At 40.6% G+C, this 17,347-nt stretch overlaps 1 protein-coding gene across 1 annotated transcript in view; it reads left to right on the top strand.

Annotated features, from left to right (window-relative positions):
• SREK1IP1 (SREK1 interacting protein 1) overlaps window positions 1–10,188 on the top strand; it is a 108,542-nt gene extending 98,354 nt beyond the window's left edge. Inside the window, exon 5 of the mRNA XM_089653455.1 lies at window positions 9,636–10,188. Within this exon, the coding sequence (XP_089509581.1) occupies window positions 9,636–9,813 (178 nt within the window). The 3' untranslated portion in view covers window positions 9,814–10,188. The remainder of the gene's footprint in view (window positions 1–9,635) is intronic.
• The last annotated feature ends 7,159 nt before the right edge of the window (window positions 10,189–17,347 follow it).

The following is a 17,347-nucleotide window of genomic DNA, read 5'->3' as shown; positions in this document are numbered from 1 at the left end:
AAGCAGGGCTTGACCCCGATTAGATTTTGAGTTCATTCAAGATCCGGCGCATACAGGGTAATGCAGCCATAGTATTATGCAGCTCCGCCACCAGGAATAGCTGCAATACCAATACAGCGGCCCAGATACCACTGACACCACTTGGTTTATCGTGAAATGCGAACACTGCCAGATTACCTCCCTCTCTGCTGGCTACCTCTTTTGGGACCCTTTACCTAATTATGCAGTCCCGCAGGGATATATGTCCATAGCCATCTTGGTCTCCAGTTATGCGATTGCACAGGCAAGCAAGCATGCAGCTATGCAGGTACATAGGCATGTAAGTATGAAAATTATACCAACACCCAGTTCACACAAGTATGCATGTAAGTATGCAATTTATGCAGTTCATGCAAGTGTAGGTATGCAGTCTGTTAGTATGCATTTAAGTATGTACAGATGCAGCTTAAACATCAGGTACGCATGTACAGATGTAGCTTAAGTATCAGACACGCATGTATGGATGTGGCCCAAGCATCAGGTACACATGCACAGATGCTGCCTAGGCAACAGGTATGCATGCACAGATGCCGCCTAGGCATCAGGTAGACATGCATGGATGCCGCCTAGGCATCAGGTACCCATGCATGGATACCGCCTAAGCATCAGGTACCCACGTACGAATCTGGTCCAAACATCAGGTACGCCTGCAAAAATGCTGCCCATGCATCAAGTGTGCATGTATGAATGCAGCCTATGCATTAAGCACGCACTAATGGATGTACAAATGCAGTTTATTCAATATACAGTTCACAAAGGTGCGCATGCAGTAATTGAAACAATACACGTCTGGAAAGTGGGACAGTTGCAGAATTGTATTACAGGAACTGTGTCAAATTACATGCACTTGGTTCCATGCCAGGCAAACACATATGTATCAGACACAGCCTGAAAGCAACCTCCATTCTGCTTTAGTGCAGCTAAAATGTAAGCTCATGCAGATCACATGCAAGCTATTCTGGAGACTCAACTCCTTTAAGTGCACTAATACTCCTGCAGGGGTTTATCAAAAAACAGTTGTACAAAACTCCCCCAAAGGAAATACTCACATCATCATCCAGCTATAGACTGCTCTGTGTCTCTGCTACCTCTCAGGAGCCTCACAAACCGCCAGCCACTTTGGACTACAAACACAAGCTAAACTGGCCACTCATCTACTTCCTGTCCCCACTACACAAGTGTAGGCTATAGAGAGTAGTCCCATGACCTCTAGTGCCTGGAGGAGAAACTGCAGCCCAAAACTCCTTTAGAGACACACACCGCCTGGCCTGACCAACAGGAAACTGCCCCAAGTGGCCACTGGGAGAATGACCAAACAGTCAGATTTTTCAAAGAAATACAGGAAATGTAATTTACCATTCCCGCCGCAGGACTGTGAATCATAATAGGAGTCCAACCTTCACTCATCACGGCGGTCTTCGCCCTGCAGACCTTCAAGGACTTGGTCCCCATGATGTGGGGCCACTGCCTCGGACCTGTACAGCACCCTGCCGGGCAGCACCTTAGTCAGTATTATACTGCACAGGGTTCCATTAGGCAGGGTCCAGTGCCATAAGACTGCATTACAGGCAAGACCCTGAGGACTCTTCTCCTTATCCAGCGAGGCTTGGGTACCATCCATTTTGGCTAACAGCTTTCCGAATGGATCCGATAAAAGTCCCTGATTCTCCAATGAAACTGTTCTGGGCCTTCAGGTATAAAAAAAGATAAAGGTGGGTATATGAGAGCTAGAAGGAAACAATAATAGTAAAAGCAGCTGGCATAAAAGGTTAACCTCCAACCCTCATAAAAAGTACATAAAAAAAAATGCAGCGCTTTAGAGAAATGTAAAACTAATAAAACAATGGCTAAGAACAGCCGATAAATGAGATAAAATGGGCGCTCAATGGAAAATGCGTCTAAGTATAACGCACACAATGCAGTGGTGACAACCTGCGTATAAATGTAAATATAAACAGCGCAATTTAAAGCGCCTTTGAGTAACATAGACCACTCCTGGTTATCATCATCCTAGGGGTAACCTCGGGGGATCATCTGGCATACGTCTGCACATCAGCTGATCATCCACTGCTACTCTCCAGAATTCCAGGATAACTCCGCTCCAAGTGTGTATGTACCCAAAATAAGCACTACAGGAATCCACCTTAATAGCTCAAAACAAATGAGCCAGAAAGAGAAGTGCTAGTGCAGTATGTTTATTAATTTTTGGCAAAAACAATATTCACAGAAAGCACTTACATCTGGTATACAGGAATGCAGATCAGTAACAAAGATGGCCGCACGAGCCACGAGGGAGGCCGGCGGCCATATTTGTTACTGATCTGCATTCCTGCATCCCTTATTGTAGTGTTACAATATGTATTAGCGGTGCTTTAACGCTCCATTGGTTAGCATGTATCAAATATTTCTAGCTATAACCATATATAGCCTGAGATATTGGTATCTATCATGGCACCTCCGCCCAGACAGCGATCACATTATCCAGTACTACCATAAATCCAACTGTCATATTGCGAATGATATATAATCATATGCAATAAGTCTCAACATTCATAAGCATGTAAAACAATTACATGGGTGTAATTAACATCATTATGCAAATACATTTAAAATTAAATATTTTAATAGGCTATTATTTTAAAATGCATGAGAAAAAGTACTAGAGGGTTTTTAAAAAATGAGAGAAAAAATATATATGAAATAAAATGAAATTAAAATAGAAATAAAAATGAAATTAATATAAATATAAAATAAAAAATGTTAAAAATAATGAAAGTGCTAATAGTACAAATATATTAAATTTAATAAAAACCCCGTTCTGATTAAATATTTAGCAGCACCTTGTTGGTATGAGATGTTGTGTTAAGTATTACTAATAAAACGTGTAAGTTCAAATTCTTTATTGAGACCCAGTGGTACTAAGCATTTCATTTCATGAATCCACCTCGAGTCCTCTAATCTCCTCCAGTGGCTAATGTGCTTCTCTACACTCCAAAATTGTAGCTGACTGGCATCTTTATTATTTTCTATACGGAAGTGCTGTGATAAGTGATGGCGTTTAAATTCGCTAGTTATATTATATACATGTTCCTTTATTCTATCCTTCAGGGCTCTTTTTGTCCTACTTATGTAATTGAGGTTACAGGAGCCCTTCAAGGCATACACCACTCCTTTAGTTTCATATGATATGAATTGTTTTATTTTATATTCCTTCCCTGTAGCAGGATTTTGAAATGAAAATCTCCTGTTTAAATTATTGTTCACTCTACTGCAACTGTAACATCTTCCACAGGCATAGAACCCTGTGCCCTGGAAGAAACTGAGATTGGGTATATTATTGGGGCGTTCAATAATATTTTTAACCAAATTATTCCTCAAATTAGGAGGTTTTTGGATATGAATTTGGGTTGTTGGAGTATAATATTCTTTAAGTGCTTATCTTGTTTTAACACATTCCAATGTCTGCAGATAATGCGCTCTACCGCTTTATACTGTTTATTATATTCCAAGACTACCAGTACATTAATCTCCCCCTTATCAGTAGATTTATTATCTGATAGGGTGTTCCTATTAAGGTTCTTTACTTTTGTTCTTTCTTTCTCAATGTCTTCTAGCTGATAGCCTTTTTGTATAAACTTATTTGCTATAATTTGACTCTGTGTTTCATAATCTTGAGTCTGTGTACAGTTTATTTTGATTTGCATGAATTGCCCCCTGGAGTGTTTGTGAGCTAAGGATTAAAATGACAACTGGTCATAGGGATATAAGCATTTCTATCAGTATTCTTAGGCAGGCCATAGACGGGCCAGTTATCGGCTGAATTGTCGGCTGATAAACAAAAAATCAGTCGGCGCCGTTGCTGATGCTTCCACCATCGTCTATGAAAAACAGGCGTTTTTCGTGGATTTTCCATCATGACCGATAAAAATAAACGAGACGATCCACGAAAAATGGCCGACGGGCGGGCCTCACTAACGGCGTGAATATCGGCTGTTTTTTCCCGTGCGGACGCAAAATGGGCCGATAAATGACCCGTCTATGGCATGCATTAAAGTGGGTTTTTGAGTATATGGCATTCTTATCCTTAGTGAGCTCTAAGTCCAGATAATGTATGTTCTGAGTACTGATTTCCCAACTTAGTTTTATATTCTTATCATTTTTGTTCAGTTATTCCAAAAATTCTTGCAGGGATTGTTTTGCTCCCTGCCACATTATAATGAGATTGTCTATGAACCTCCTATATAGGATGATTTCCTTCTTGGTATTTTCAAAGATAGTCTCCTCTTCCCATTGGGCCATATATAAGTTAGCTATACTGGGAGCAAATTTTGCGCCCTTGGCTACTTCTATTGTTTGCAAAAAGTATTCTCCCTTATACCAGAAATGTTATGTTTGAGGCAAAATGTCAAACATTTAATAATAAACCCTTGGTGCTTGTGTGTTAGTGTGGAATATTTTTTAAAGCCCATTTTGCTGCTTTGATTGCCCCTTCATGATCTAGTTTCCTCTTTGGTTGGTAAAGCCTGTTTTGGGACCTGTAGCCTGGAGATTTCTTAGAGATTTGGGAGGGATGAAATCTCCAATCCTGGGCCCATATTTTGGGAGCAGCCAGCGTGCTGATTGCACAGGTGTGTGCAGGCCTTTTAGGAGGGCTCCACCCCAGCAGTTAGGAGGACTCCACCCAGGCAGACGGGAGGTCTCTGCCGTGGAGTCAGGTGGGCTACACCTAGGAGAGGTGGAAGCCGGACTAGCTGTGTGCTAGTGCCATACTTTGGGAAGAGTCTGCAGGAGGCAGACTTAAAACTGCGTACAAGCCAGGAGGCTGAATACTGTTCATTTGAATTCGTGTGATGGTGGATACCCCTGCGTGGGAAACCTTTATGTTATTGAACTGACATTTAAATAAAAGTGGGCAAACAGGCCCTTAAAAAATAAGCGAGTTGCCGTGTGCTTTGAAGAAGCTCTACCACTTGAAGCGAGGTCCCACAGCTGACACATCAACAGTACTCAAAATGGTATTGCAAGTCGGCTCTATATTCTGAATTAGTTTTATTTTGTGTCTTTAAGATATGCTGGGGTTTTAGCTACTAATGGTTGTAGGAAACAATCCACATATTCTCCCATCCTAGCTGAGGGGGACTCTATGCCATTTATAATGGGTCTTTCAGGGGGTTTTTCACTGTCTATGAAATTTTTTTGTATATAACCGGTATTTTACAAGTAGATGGAATTAAGTATTTTTCTTTTTATTTAATATACCGTTCCTGCTTTCATAATTTTGCCAGTTCTTTTTTATATGATTTTGTGGGATTTCCATTTAGAATAGTGTAGGTGTTGCTATCACTTAGCATCTTATTAATTTCTTGTTCATAATACTCTTTTTGGATAATATAAGTATCCCTCCCCCTTTGTCTGCACGGTGGATAACTATATCCTTCCTTTTTGCTAATGCTTCTATACCTCTCTTAGTCTCTACATTTTTTTATGGATAAACCATCCAGATCCTCTATGAACAACTTCTTGAACATATCTATACATCTGTTGTCTGTCACCACTGGATTAAATGTGGATTTGTTTCTTAATATTCTGTGATGATTTCCCGTTCTATCACCAATGAGAGTGGAGGTTAAAATGGGGTTTTGAGCATAGTATTTTTTAATGTTCAGATTCCTTACTAATTTTTGAATACTAATATACAGTTGTGGTCAAAATAATAGCAGTCAGACATCACTAACCTGATCAATCACTGTTTTTGGTAGAAATGATATTTCTACATGGCAAATAATTTACTAGCAGGTGTAGTAGAGTAATAGAGTAATAGAAATCCGAAAGTCATGACATGCATGCTGCTGATTCTGATTCTGTGTAATTGAATCACTAATTGAAAGGGGCATGTTCAAAATAATAGCAGTGTGGACTTCTATTAGTGAGGTCATTCATTCTTTGAAAAACAGGTGGCAATTATTGCCCTTATTTAAGGAAGGAAGGCAGCAAATGTTGTACATGGTGGTTACAGTGCATTTCTTTCTGAAATTCTGAGGGAAATGGGTTGTTCCAGACATTGTTCAGAAGAACAACGTACCTTGATTAAAAGGTTGATTGGAGAGGGGAAAACATATAAAGAAGTTCAGCAAATGATAGGCTGCAACCAAAACCTGAAAGACGTGGAAGAAAGCAAAAAACTACCATTCGAATGGATAGAAGAATAGCCAAAATGGCAAGGACTCAGCCAACAATCAGCTCCAGGAAGATGAAAGAAGGTCTAAAGTTACCTGTGAGTACTGTTACAATTAGAAGACGCCTATGTGAAGCCAAGCTATCTGCATGAAAGCCCCCGCAAAGTCCCACTGTTGAAAAAAAGACATGTGCTGAAGAGGTTACAATTTGCCAAAGAGCACATTGACTGGCCTAAAGAGAAATGGCGCAACATTTTGTGGACTGATGAAAGTAAGATTGTTCTTTTTGGGTCTAGTGGCCGGAGACAGTTTGTCAGACGACCCCCAAACACTGAATTCAAGCCACAGTACACTGTGAGGACAGTGAAGCATGGTTGCGCAAGCATCATGATATGGGGAGGTTTCTCATACTATGGTGTTGGGCCTATTTATCGCATACCAGGGATTATGGATCAGTTTGAATACATCAGAATACTTGAAGAGGTCATGCTGCCTTATGCTGAAGAGGAAATGCCCTTGAAATGGGTGTTCCAACAAGACAACGACCCCAAACACACCATTAAACGTGCAACATCTTGGTTCCAGACCAACAAGATTGACGTTATGGAGTGGCCAGCCCAATCCTCGGATCTTAATCCAATAGAAAACTTGTGGAGTGACGTCAAAAATGCAGTTTCTGATGCAAAACCAAGAAATAGAGAAGAACTGTGAAATGTAGTCCAATCATCCTGAGCTGGAATACCTGTTCACAGGTGCCAGAAGTTGCTTGACTTCATGCAACACAGATGTACAGCAGTTCTCAGAAACAGTGCTTATACAACTAAATATTCATTAAGTGATTCAAAGGAAAGCAAAATCTTCAAATGTTTTTCAGTTTCTATAGTGAATGTTTGAGTTTGTAAAGAAGAATACAAACACTGCTATTTTTTTGAAAAGTCTAATATTCACTTTTCTTCAATTTTTTTAGAGGAACAACACAAATTTGATATTTTTCTTCATGTTTTGATTTGGAATTTGTGTGTATGGAAATAAAAGCTTTTAGAAGGATTTTGAGCTTTATTCACTTTTTTCAACACACTGCTATTATTTTGAACACAACTGTAAGTCTCAAACTTGTTGAGACTTTTACTTGGAGCAAATTTTAATCCTTTGTCCAAAATCTGTACCTCCTGTAGTGTGACTCAACTAAGGTTGAAGATACCCTCTCCTGTTCCCTTCTTCTTTTTTGTTGTTTTCTTCTTCCTCCCCTACATCCTCTCTTATTGGTCCTTCCCTGTATTCTCCCCTTCCCTGAGGGCAATTCCATCCTAAAAAAGGATTAGGGATGGGAGATCCTGATTCATCAGGTGCTAAGGGTGAGTATCTGTTTTGTAGAGGTATTTGGTACGGCCTGTAAGTGTTTTTTTTTTATTTTTAAATAGAGTCTCTGTGGTTTTGGTTTCTGGTACCCATGTCCTTGGTAGTTGTTGTTATTATAAGGTACATAATTATTTTGATAACCTTGTTGTGTTTTGGGTGGATACCCTTTGTATGAATTCTCTTGTGGGGGTCTTCCTCCATGTGGTGGATAGTGTGGTAGTGTTCTGTATGGAGTATGTGGCGGTTTCCCATAGTTATTAACCTGTTTCATTTTATGTGGTGTATGTGCATCATAATGGGTATTTCTGACTCTGTGTGGGTCTCCTCTGGATGTTTGTTGTTCCGGGGTTTTAACACCCAAACCTTTTTTCTTTTTTGGTGAATTTATGGGTGTATTTCTCTCTAGTGTGGATTCAGCTGAGTGTAATTCATTATTGGCTCATTTCACTTGCCATTTAAATACCTTCTTTTGTTGGTATTCTTGTAATACTCTGAGATATTTTTTCTTTTTATTATTTTTATTTTCTAGATCTTTTTTCTGCATATTTTTACTCCATTCATTAATCTCTCACATTCAGCCTGTTCTTTTAGTGCCACTATTTTGTCTTTATATTCATTAATTAGCATATATATTTTGCACATTTTCCTTTGTTTCTTTTTTATGAGGAAATGTAGACCTCCAAACCCTTTTCATTGAAAAAAATATACCACTCTTGTATATCTTCCTCTTCCAATAATCCATCATTAATGGATACTTCCCATCTCAGTTTTCTGGGAATCATTTTTTTCTTTGATATATTTTTCCATAGTGACCATATCCCACCATATATAAATTTTTTTATTCATAATGTGACCAAGTTTCCTGAATAAACTAGTGATATTAGTATCCTTGTCCTCACCATTAAATATATCCTCTATATTAAATTCCCTTCTATCTAAATAAGAAAATATTTCCATAGCTGCTGCCAACAAGTGTATGAGCAAAGAAAATATAAAAATGAAATAAAAGCTTGTGAGCTGCTATGCCAAATACTTATGCCAATATGTGAATATTTACCCTATGTGAATATTAGCAGATTGCTTGCACCATACACATACTCGTACAAATGTGTTACTAATTTATGAAAAAACTGTGCCGCGCTTCACTTAAAGCTATAAATATATATGCAAATATACAGAAAGTCTTCCAACACAAATATATCCAAGTGTCCGTATCACATCCATGATTCTCTGCAATCAATGTGGTATAACAAATCAAGTGTTCCTCAGTTCATCTCCGATGTTTAATGCCAAACCAACACTTGTGCACCTCCACCAGTTGTACTGTCACCTTATATATATGACCCAACCGTTAAGTAAGGTCATATAGAGTTTGTGTCCCTTTATGGGATTATGTAAAGATGGTTTTAGTATCCAACAGGTCTGGATCCCCATCACTCCTCTAAATTTCGCATAGCAGCTCAAAAGCTTTTATTTCATTTTCCGACACATTAAATTGAAAAAAAATTGCCATGTTTTATAAATAGAAATGTATTTTCAGACACATTAAATTAATTTCTATTTATAAAACATGTGAACTTTACTTTTATTAAATTTTTCACATTTTGAATGTATGACTAAAAATTTAGAAGCAAAACAAATGAAGAAAAAAAAAGTTTAAACATCAATGAAACAAAAGTCTGTTAAAATGAGAAGGGGAGGAAAGAGTTAATTATGGGTAACTAAGGGTTATTAAGGAGTTAATTAGTAACATTTTTTTAAAATTGTGCATTAACATATTGTGTGTTTTGTGGTTTTACATATTAACGTAAATTTTAATATATTTGTAAAAAATAAGCAAGCCACTCTCTATACAAACACTAGTTTTGAATTGAGGGATATTGTCTGTTCATACTTTCAAAGCACCCTCAGTAAAAGTCATATTTAAATTGATGATGCTGATCATCAGTTAAATATTGCCAGCCTTTTGGTTTCAAGAAGCTATGACTGTAACACATGTAGATTCTAAATGCTCTGTTATGATGTATAAATACTCTTTTTGCATTTATCATTTCATTGTAGATCCTATTCATCAAGTGATTCAGAAGACAGTCCCAAAGCAAAGAAGAGTAAAAGTCACAAGCAAGAGAAAAAGCAGAAAAAAGAAAAGCATCATCAAAAGAAAGGCAAAAAAAAAGGGAAACGTGAGCGCCATTCCTCATCTTCTTCAAGCAGTTCAGGTTCCTCCAGCAGTGACTGACTCATGGTTGTTCTGTGCAGCCAGAACATTGTGCACAATTAAAGTCTCTGGGTTCCGTCATTATGGAAAATAGCCAGGACTGCAACAGAGAGCAAATCACTACTGGAGCATAGAATGGATACTGATTCTACAAAGGCAGGCTTACATATGAAATGTTATGAGAAGTGTACCTTGCACACTGTCTATTTTGAGTTACATACAATTAAAAAACAGCAGGCTGCTGATTGGGGTCACATTGTATTGACACAATCGACTTGTCTAATAAGGCGTTGATGATGTGCAAAATACAACAATCTGTGTTACTGAATAAGCTTGATTAGAATAATTTTGTATTTTGTATGTACTACAAATGAATAAAGAAATGGGTCATTTTTATGTAGATGCTTTGTGTATTCTGTCCAGGCTTCTTTTTGTTTATACTATTGTTTGTTCTTGCTACTTTATTTAATTGGTGAAAGGGGTAATAACACACTTGCAAATTTTTGGCACAGGTTGTATTATTTGCTTTCCATTATAAAATTGCTGTTTCTACTTTAAAGTTTTCCTTTGGGGGGGGGCACAATAAGGGGTAAGAGTCAGATCCTATCCACTAATTTGAAATTTGTATGATAGAGGGCTGTGGGTCTTGGCAACTGCCAGTGTGCCCTGTATTTAACCCCTTCGTGGTGGAGGGTAAAACAAATTTTAATACCTGAACACAATTTTACAACTTTGACATGTGTTAGTAAAACTGTATGTATCATTGAAACTACTTTGTATATCCAGCTGAATGTACCCTGTGTTTTTCAGGACAAGCTGTGCTTTCTTTTGGCAGTAAATGTTAAGGGAACAAAGGAAAAAAGGCCAAAATAAATTCCCCTACTTCTGACGATTGCAGTGGTACCACATATATGTGTATGTTTGTACTCATAGTAAGGCCTAGAAACAATGTGCATTTTTCTTTTTCTACCTAAAAACACACTAACACTTACTGACACGTATACTAATTTAAAATATTGGGTTTTTTTTTTTAAATCCTACCCAAAATATACTGACCCTGACCTTAGACCCCAGCCATTAATTTTTACCTTGACCGTGACCTAGATCAAGCCTTGATCTAGCAATTTGTTTATCCACTTGCCCTTTGGACGATTTACCCCCTTAATGACCAGGCCATTTTTTGCTATTTGGCCATGCGCTATTTAAACTGGTAATTGCGTGGCCATGGAACGCTGTACCCAAATGAAATTTATGTCCTTTTTTCACACAAATTGAGGTTTTTTTGGTGGTATTTGATCATTACTGTGTTTGTAATTTTTTGGGATATAAACGAAAAAAGGCCCAAATTTTTTAGAAAAAACTACATTTTACTACTTTCTGTTATAAAGAAAATATCCAATAAACTCAAATTTAGCCATAAATTTAGGCCAAAATGTATTCTGCTACATGTCTTTGGTAAAAAAAAAATCCAAATAAGTGTATATTCACTGCTTTGTGTGAAAGTTATATCATCTACAACCTATGGTATAGATACTGCAATTTATGTAGCTTTTACTTTCTGACTGCCTATCACATTTCTTGAGGTGCTAAAACGCCAAGGTAGTACAAGCACCAACCCAAATGACCCCTTTTGAAAAGTAGACACCTAAGCTATCTGATGAGTGGAATGTTGAGTCCATGGAAGATTTTTTTTTTTTTACACAAAGTTGTCACTTGTAAAAATTATTATTATACAGTATTTATAAAGCGCCAATAGTTCGCTCAGCGCTGTACATTACAAAGGGGGACAGAACGTGACAGAACAATAACAATACAATGCAAAACATGAGGGGATCGAGGGCCTTGCTTTTTCGAGCTTACAATCTAGGAGGGAGGGGATGGTGGCACAGGAGCAGAAAGCTGTGGGGGATGGAGTGGTAGGAAGAGTGGAGGAGGTCGGCAAGTTAGCAGGGGGTGGGGTAGGCTTCCCTGAAGAGGTGGCAGAGGAGAGTAGGTGATAATCTGATGGGTTGGGGCAGGGAGTTCCAGAGGATGTGTGACACCCTGGAGAAGTGCTGGAGGAGGGCATGGGAGGAGGAGACCAGGGAACTAGAGAGAAGGAGGTCTTGTGAGGAGCGGAGTGTGTGTGCTGGGTGGTACTTGGATATTAGGTCGGTGATGTAGTTCGGGGCAGTATGGTGGACAGCTTTGTACGTCAGTGTTAGGATTTTGAATTTGATCCGTTGCGCAAACCAGCCAGTGGAGGGATTGGCAGAGGTGGGTGGCGGAAACGGAGCGGATGGAAAGGTGAATGAGTCTGGCAGCCGTATTCAGGATCGACTGAAGCCAGCTGCGAGGCAGGCCAGTAGGGAGGGAGTTGCAGTAATCGAGTCGTGATATGATGAGGGAGTGGATGAGCTGTTTAGTGGTTTCTGGGGTTAGGAACGTGCGTATTTTGGCGATGTTGTGGAGGTGGAGTCTGCATGAATTTATTAAAGATTGGACTTGGGGCTGGAAGGATAGGTTGGAGTCCAGAATGACACCAAGTACTCTGGCCTGCGGGCGGGTTTGATGGTGGCATTGTTGGACATGATGGAGAAGTCAATGGAGGGTGGGGTCTGGGCTGGGGGGAAGACAAGAAACTCAGTTTTGGAGAGATTCAGTTTAAGGAAGTGGAGCGACATCCAGTCTGATATGTCGCTCAGTAGGTGTGTGATTCGGGCAGAGACTGAGGGGGTGAGGTGGGGGGTTGAGAGATAGATTTGTGTGTTGTCGGCATATAGGTGGTAGTTGAAGCCGTGAGAGTGTATGAGTTGGCCAAGGGAGGAGGTGTAGATGGAGAAGAGAAGGGGCCCGAGGACGGAGCCTTGAGGGACCCCAACAGAGAGGGGCAGTGAGGGGGAGGTGGTAGCATTATAGGTAACGCTGAAAGAGCATTGTGACAGGTAGGATGAGAGCCAGGAGAGAGCAGAATCTCTGAGGCTGAGGGAGTGTAGTTTTTTGAGGAGGAGGGAGTGGTCGACTGTGTTGAAGGCCGCGGAGAGGTCAAGGAGTAGGAGCACTGAATAGTGGCCATTAGCTTTGGCAGTTAGCAGGTCGTTGGAGAGTTTGAGTAAGGCATTTTCGGTGGAGTGTAGGGGACGGAAGCCGGACTGTAGGGGATCGAGGAGGTTGTTGTCGTTGAGGTGAGAGCTTAGGCGGGTGTAGACTAGGTGCTCGAGGAGTTTGGATGTGAATGGGAGCAGGGAGATGGGTCTGGGGTTGTTCGGGTCATTGGGGTCCAGGGAGGGCTTTTTAAGTATGGGGGTGATGTGTGCATGCTTCAGAGGGGAGGGGAAAGTGCCGGAGGAGAGGGAGAGATTAAAGATGTGGGTGAGGGAGCATAGGATGGAGGGGGAGGGAGGTCGTAGGAGTTGTGAGAGGATAGGGTCGAGGGGGCAGGTGGTGAGGCGGGCATTAGAGAGGATCTTGGAGACTTCCTCGATGGTAGTAAGGTCAAAGGTGCAGAGTGTTGGGGGGCTTCAGTATGAGGAATGTAGGGTGGGGTGGAAGTGGGGGTCAGAGCAGTGGTGGGGCCGTGGGAGAGGGGTGATGAGGGGGTAGTTGAGTGAGGGGGAACGGGGTTGGAGGGAGTTTAAGCGGGTTATGTCGAGGGAGAGGGGGAATGAGGGGGTAGCTGTGTGACGGGACGGGTTGAGAGGGAGTGCGAATTGTGTCAATCTTGTTTTTGAAGTGATTGGCAATCTCAAGGGTGGTGAGTGAGGTGCTGGGTGGAGGTGGGGGTAAAGAGAGTAGAGAGTTGAAGGTGGAGAAGAGTTGGCGAGGATTGGAGGAGAGGGCCTTGATGAGGGTCAGGAAGTAGGCTTGTCTGGCTGCGTGGAGGGAGGAGGTGTAGGTGTGGAAGGCAGATTTGTAGCAGGTGAAGGCTTGTTGGAATTTGGTTTTGTGCTATAGTCGCTCCAGGGCACGACTGTCGTTTGAGGGTTTAGGTGTGATCAGTCTACCAGGGCTGGAGCGGTTGGGGTCTGATGTTGCATGTGGTTAAAGGCGCTAGTGAGTCAAGGGCTGTTGACAGCGCGTTGTTATAGGCAGTCATAGCCAAGTCGGGGGACGATGCTGTCAAGGAGTTGATCAGCTGCAGAGTGGAGGGGGGCAGGTTAAGGTTACGGCTGGTAGTAGTGTGACATTTGGAGGGGTAGGCATTGGAGGATGAGGAGATAGAGAAGGTAATCAGGTTGTGGTCAGAGAGAGGGAAGGGGGTGTTATTGAGGTTGTGGGGAGCGCAGCGGTTGGAGAAGACGAGATCAAGGGTGATATATTGCTCACACAAGCCATGGGTATATGTGGAATTACACCCCAAAATACATTCTGCTACTTCTACTGAGTATGGGGATGACACGTGTGAGACTTTTTGGGAGCGTAGCCACATACAGGAGCGTGAAGTTCAATGACCACTTTGAAAGCCTGAAGCTGCGCAATTTCCTCATTTCACTTCCTCACTACCTATCACAGTTTCGGAGGCCCTGAAATGCCAGGATAGCACCAACCCCCCCCCCCCCATATGACTCCTTTTTGGAAAGTAGACACTCCAAGGAATTTAAAAAGAGGCATGGGGAGTATTTTACAGAGCTCATTTTTTCTCCCAAGGTTTTGAAATATAAAAAATTTAAATAAAAAACAAGTTTTTGTTTTCTTTCTTAATTTTCCAAAAACTTCTGGCAACAAACGAGATCTGCGAAATACTCACCATGCTTCTTATCAAATTCCTTGGGGTATCTACTTTCCAAAAAGTGGTCATTTTGTGGAGTAATTCCACATATACCTATGGCATGTGTGAGAAATAAATCATTTAAGTGACAAGTTTAAATAAAAATGTTTTTTGTCATTTTCCAAAAACTTGTGGTAAAAAAATAAATTAATCTATTGACTCAACATACCACAGCAAATATTTTGGAGTGTCTACTTTCCAAAAAGGGGTCATTTTGGGGGGTGGGGGCATTTTATGCCCAGCATTAGAGGTTTATGCCACACATCACTCACTCTTCTAACCACCCGAAGACCAAGCCTTTTCTGACATTTTGTTCACATGAAAAAAATCTGTATTTTTTGCTAGGAAATTACTTGAACCCCCAAACAATATTTTTTTTTTAAAGCAGACACCCTAGTTAATAAAATATTGGGTGCTGCAATTTTTTATGTCACATATTTAAAAAAATACACTTTTTTACTTTTAATGCACAGAATATATTGGCCAATTATTTGGTAAAATATAAAAGATGATGCTATGCCGAGTAAATACATACCAAACATGACATGCTTTAAAACTGCGCATGCCCCGTGCAATGGTGACAAACTGCATACAGTTTTAATATCTATAGCCAACGATTTAAAAGCCTTTACAAGCTACCATTTTAGACTTACAGAGGAGATCTAGTGCTAGAATTACTGCCCTTGATCTGATGTTCGCAGCGATACCTCACATGCATGGTGCAACTGCTGTTTACATACTAGCACGGGGTCAACGCGGGGAGCGAGAGTGCTTTTTTGGGTTTTTAAATTATTTTTTAAAATTATTTTTACACTGTTCCTTTCTTTTTTTTTTTTTTTTTTTTTTTTAATCGCTTTTAATGCTATCACAGGGAATTCAAATATCCCTTATAACTTCAATGGGCATTGTCATATATTCTTTTTTGAGAAATCTGGGGTCTTTTTTTTTTTTTTCTTTATGCAGCCTGTGGGCTGAATGAAAAAAAGAGAATACATTTCTGCCAGAAAAAGTGTGTAGTATGCCCACCATTAAAATATGCCTCCCTGCATGCACCCACTTCTAATGGCGGGCACACATGAAATGTGCCAAAAAATATTATAAAATATATATATATATATATATATATATATATATATATGCCAAAACATAGGGGCCATCCACCCACTGGCCACCCCAGGCCCCCATGCTTCGGCATATATGCTCTTTTTTTTAACTGCGGATGAAAAATCTCATCCAACAGCACTACACACCCCTACTTATGTATATTCTGAGCAGGTCCTGTTGTCAGAATAAACAGTTCGGTGCTGCAGCTGAATGGTGTTCCTGCAAAGCAAACAATGGTTAACAATAAAACAAAGTAACAATAGAACTCAACTCAATAAACACTTTTTTGTTAATTTTTTAATTTTTTTGTAACTTTAATTTATTTTTTTAAACTTTTTTTTGTAACATCCTCTGAATTTCGGGTCTCTCAAAATGTGATGGACAGTTTCCTGACTATCTAACATCTTTTGACTTCCTTTGTGAGAATGGTGAATATGTGCCCTGAACTTTGCCGTGCTGTACCCTATACTAATACTCCACTAGTGTATGGTAGTGACAGAAGCAGTCCTTGAGGCTGAGACCAGGTTGGCCAGGACAGGAGGGACAAAAAATAGGGTTTCGGGCCTTATTCCGTGTCTGCTACAGACACAACATCTTTGGGGTGACCTTTGGGTTGGGGCACCAGAGAGGACATCCAGAAAATGCCTCTCATGCAGCCAGCTAACTGCATCTGGGTTTGAGGATTGGGCCACAGCACCTTCTGGATACAAAAGGGCCATGATGATCTCTTTCTGTAATTTTAGGAAGGATCCACTTCGTCCAGTTCCTTTGTAAATTACAAAAACGTTATATATAGCCAATTGAAATAAATAAATAGACATCTTTTTGTACCAGTGTCGAGCTTTCCAGGAAACTAGGTACGGATTCATCATTTAGTTGTTGAAGTCCAGCCCTCCCATGTTAAGGTTATAGTCGTGCACACAGGAGTTTCTCAACAATGCCAGATACCGTGTTAATTTGGACTGTCGCATCTGCGTGACTAGAAGACAGGACAAAAACATCTCGTTTGTCCTTCCACTTCACTGTGAGCAATTCATCATTCCTCAAGCAGGCTTTTTCCCCCTTTCTAAGTTGGGTATTTACAAGCCATTGGGGGAAGCCCGACGATTAGGTCGCACTGTGCCTCATGAGCCAATTACAACATTGTGCAGATGTCTAAATAGTGGCACACTTGTATAGATATTGTCCATGTATAAGTGGTACCCCTTACAGAAAAAAGATGACACTAAGTCCCAAACTATCTTGCTACTGCTCCCCATATAGCCTGGGCAGTCAGAGGAGGCTCTACTTCGCTGTCTCTTCCCTCATAAACCCTAAATTTGTACGTATAACCTGTGGCCCTCTCACAGAGCTTATACAATTTGACCCCAAATCTGGCACGATTGGTGGGGATGTACTGTTTGAATGCAAGGCGGTCAGTAAAGTGAATGAGGGACTCATCCACGCAGATGTTTTGCTGGGGCGTATACACATCTGCAAATTTCTCAGTGAGGTGGTTTATGAGGGGTCAAATTTTGTAGAGCCTGTCGTGTTCAGGGTCACCCCGAGGATGACAGAGTGTGTTATCACTGAAATACATGAAGAGCATTATCATCTCATATCTATGCCTGGCCATGGCAGCAGAGAACACGGGCATATGATGAATTGGGTCTGTGGACCAATATGACCGCAACTCATTCTTTTTTGTAATGCCCATGTTGAGGG

The sequence above is a fragment of the Staurois parvus genome, unplaced genomic scaffold, assembly GCF_062004578.1.
Source record: "Staurois parvus isolate SC_StPar_1 unplaced genomic scaffold, SC_StPar_1.0 ptg000714l, whole genome shotgun sequence".
Taxonomy (NCBI): domain Eukaryota; kingdom Metazoa; phylum Chordata; class Amphibia; order Anura; family Ranidae; genus Staurois; species Staurois parvus.
Note: the sequence above shows the minus strand (reverse complement) of the source record. Positions and strands in the feature narration are given on the sequence as shown.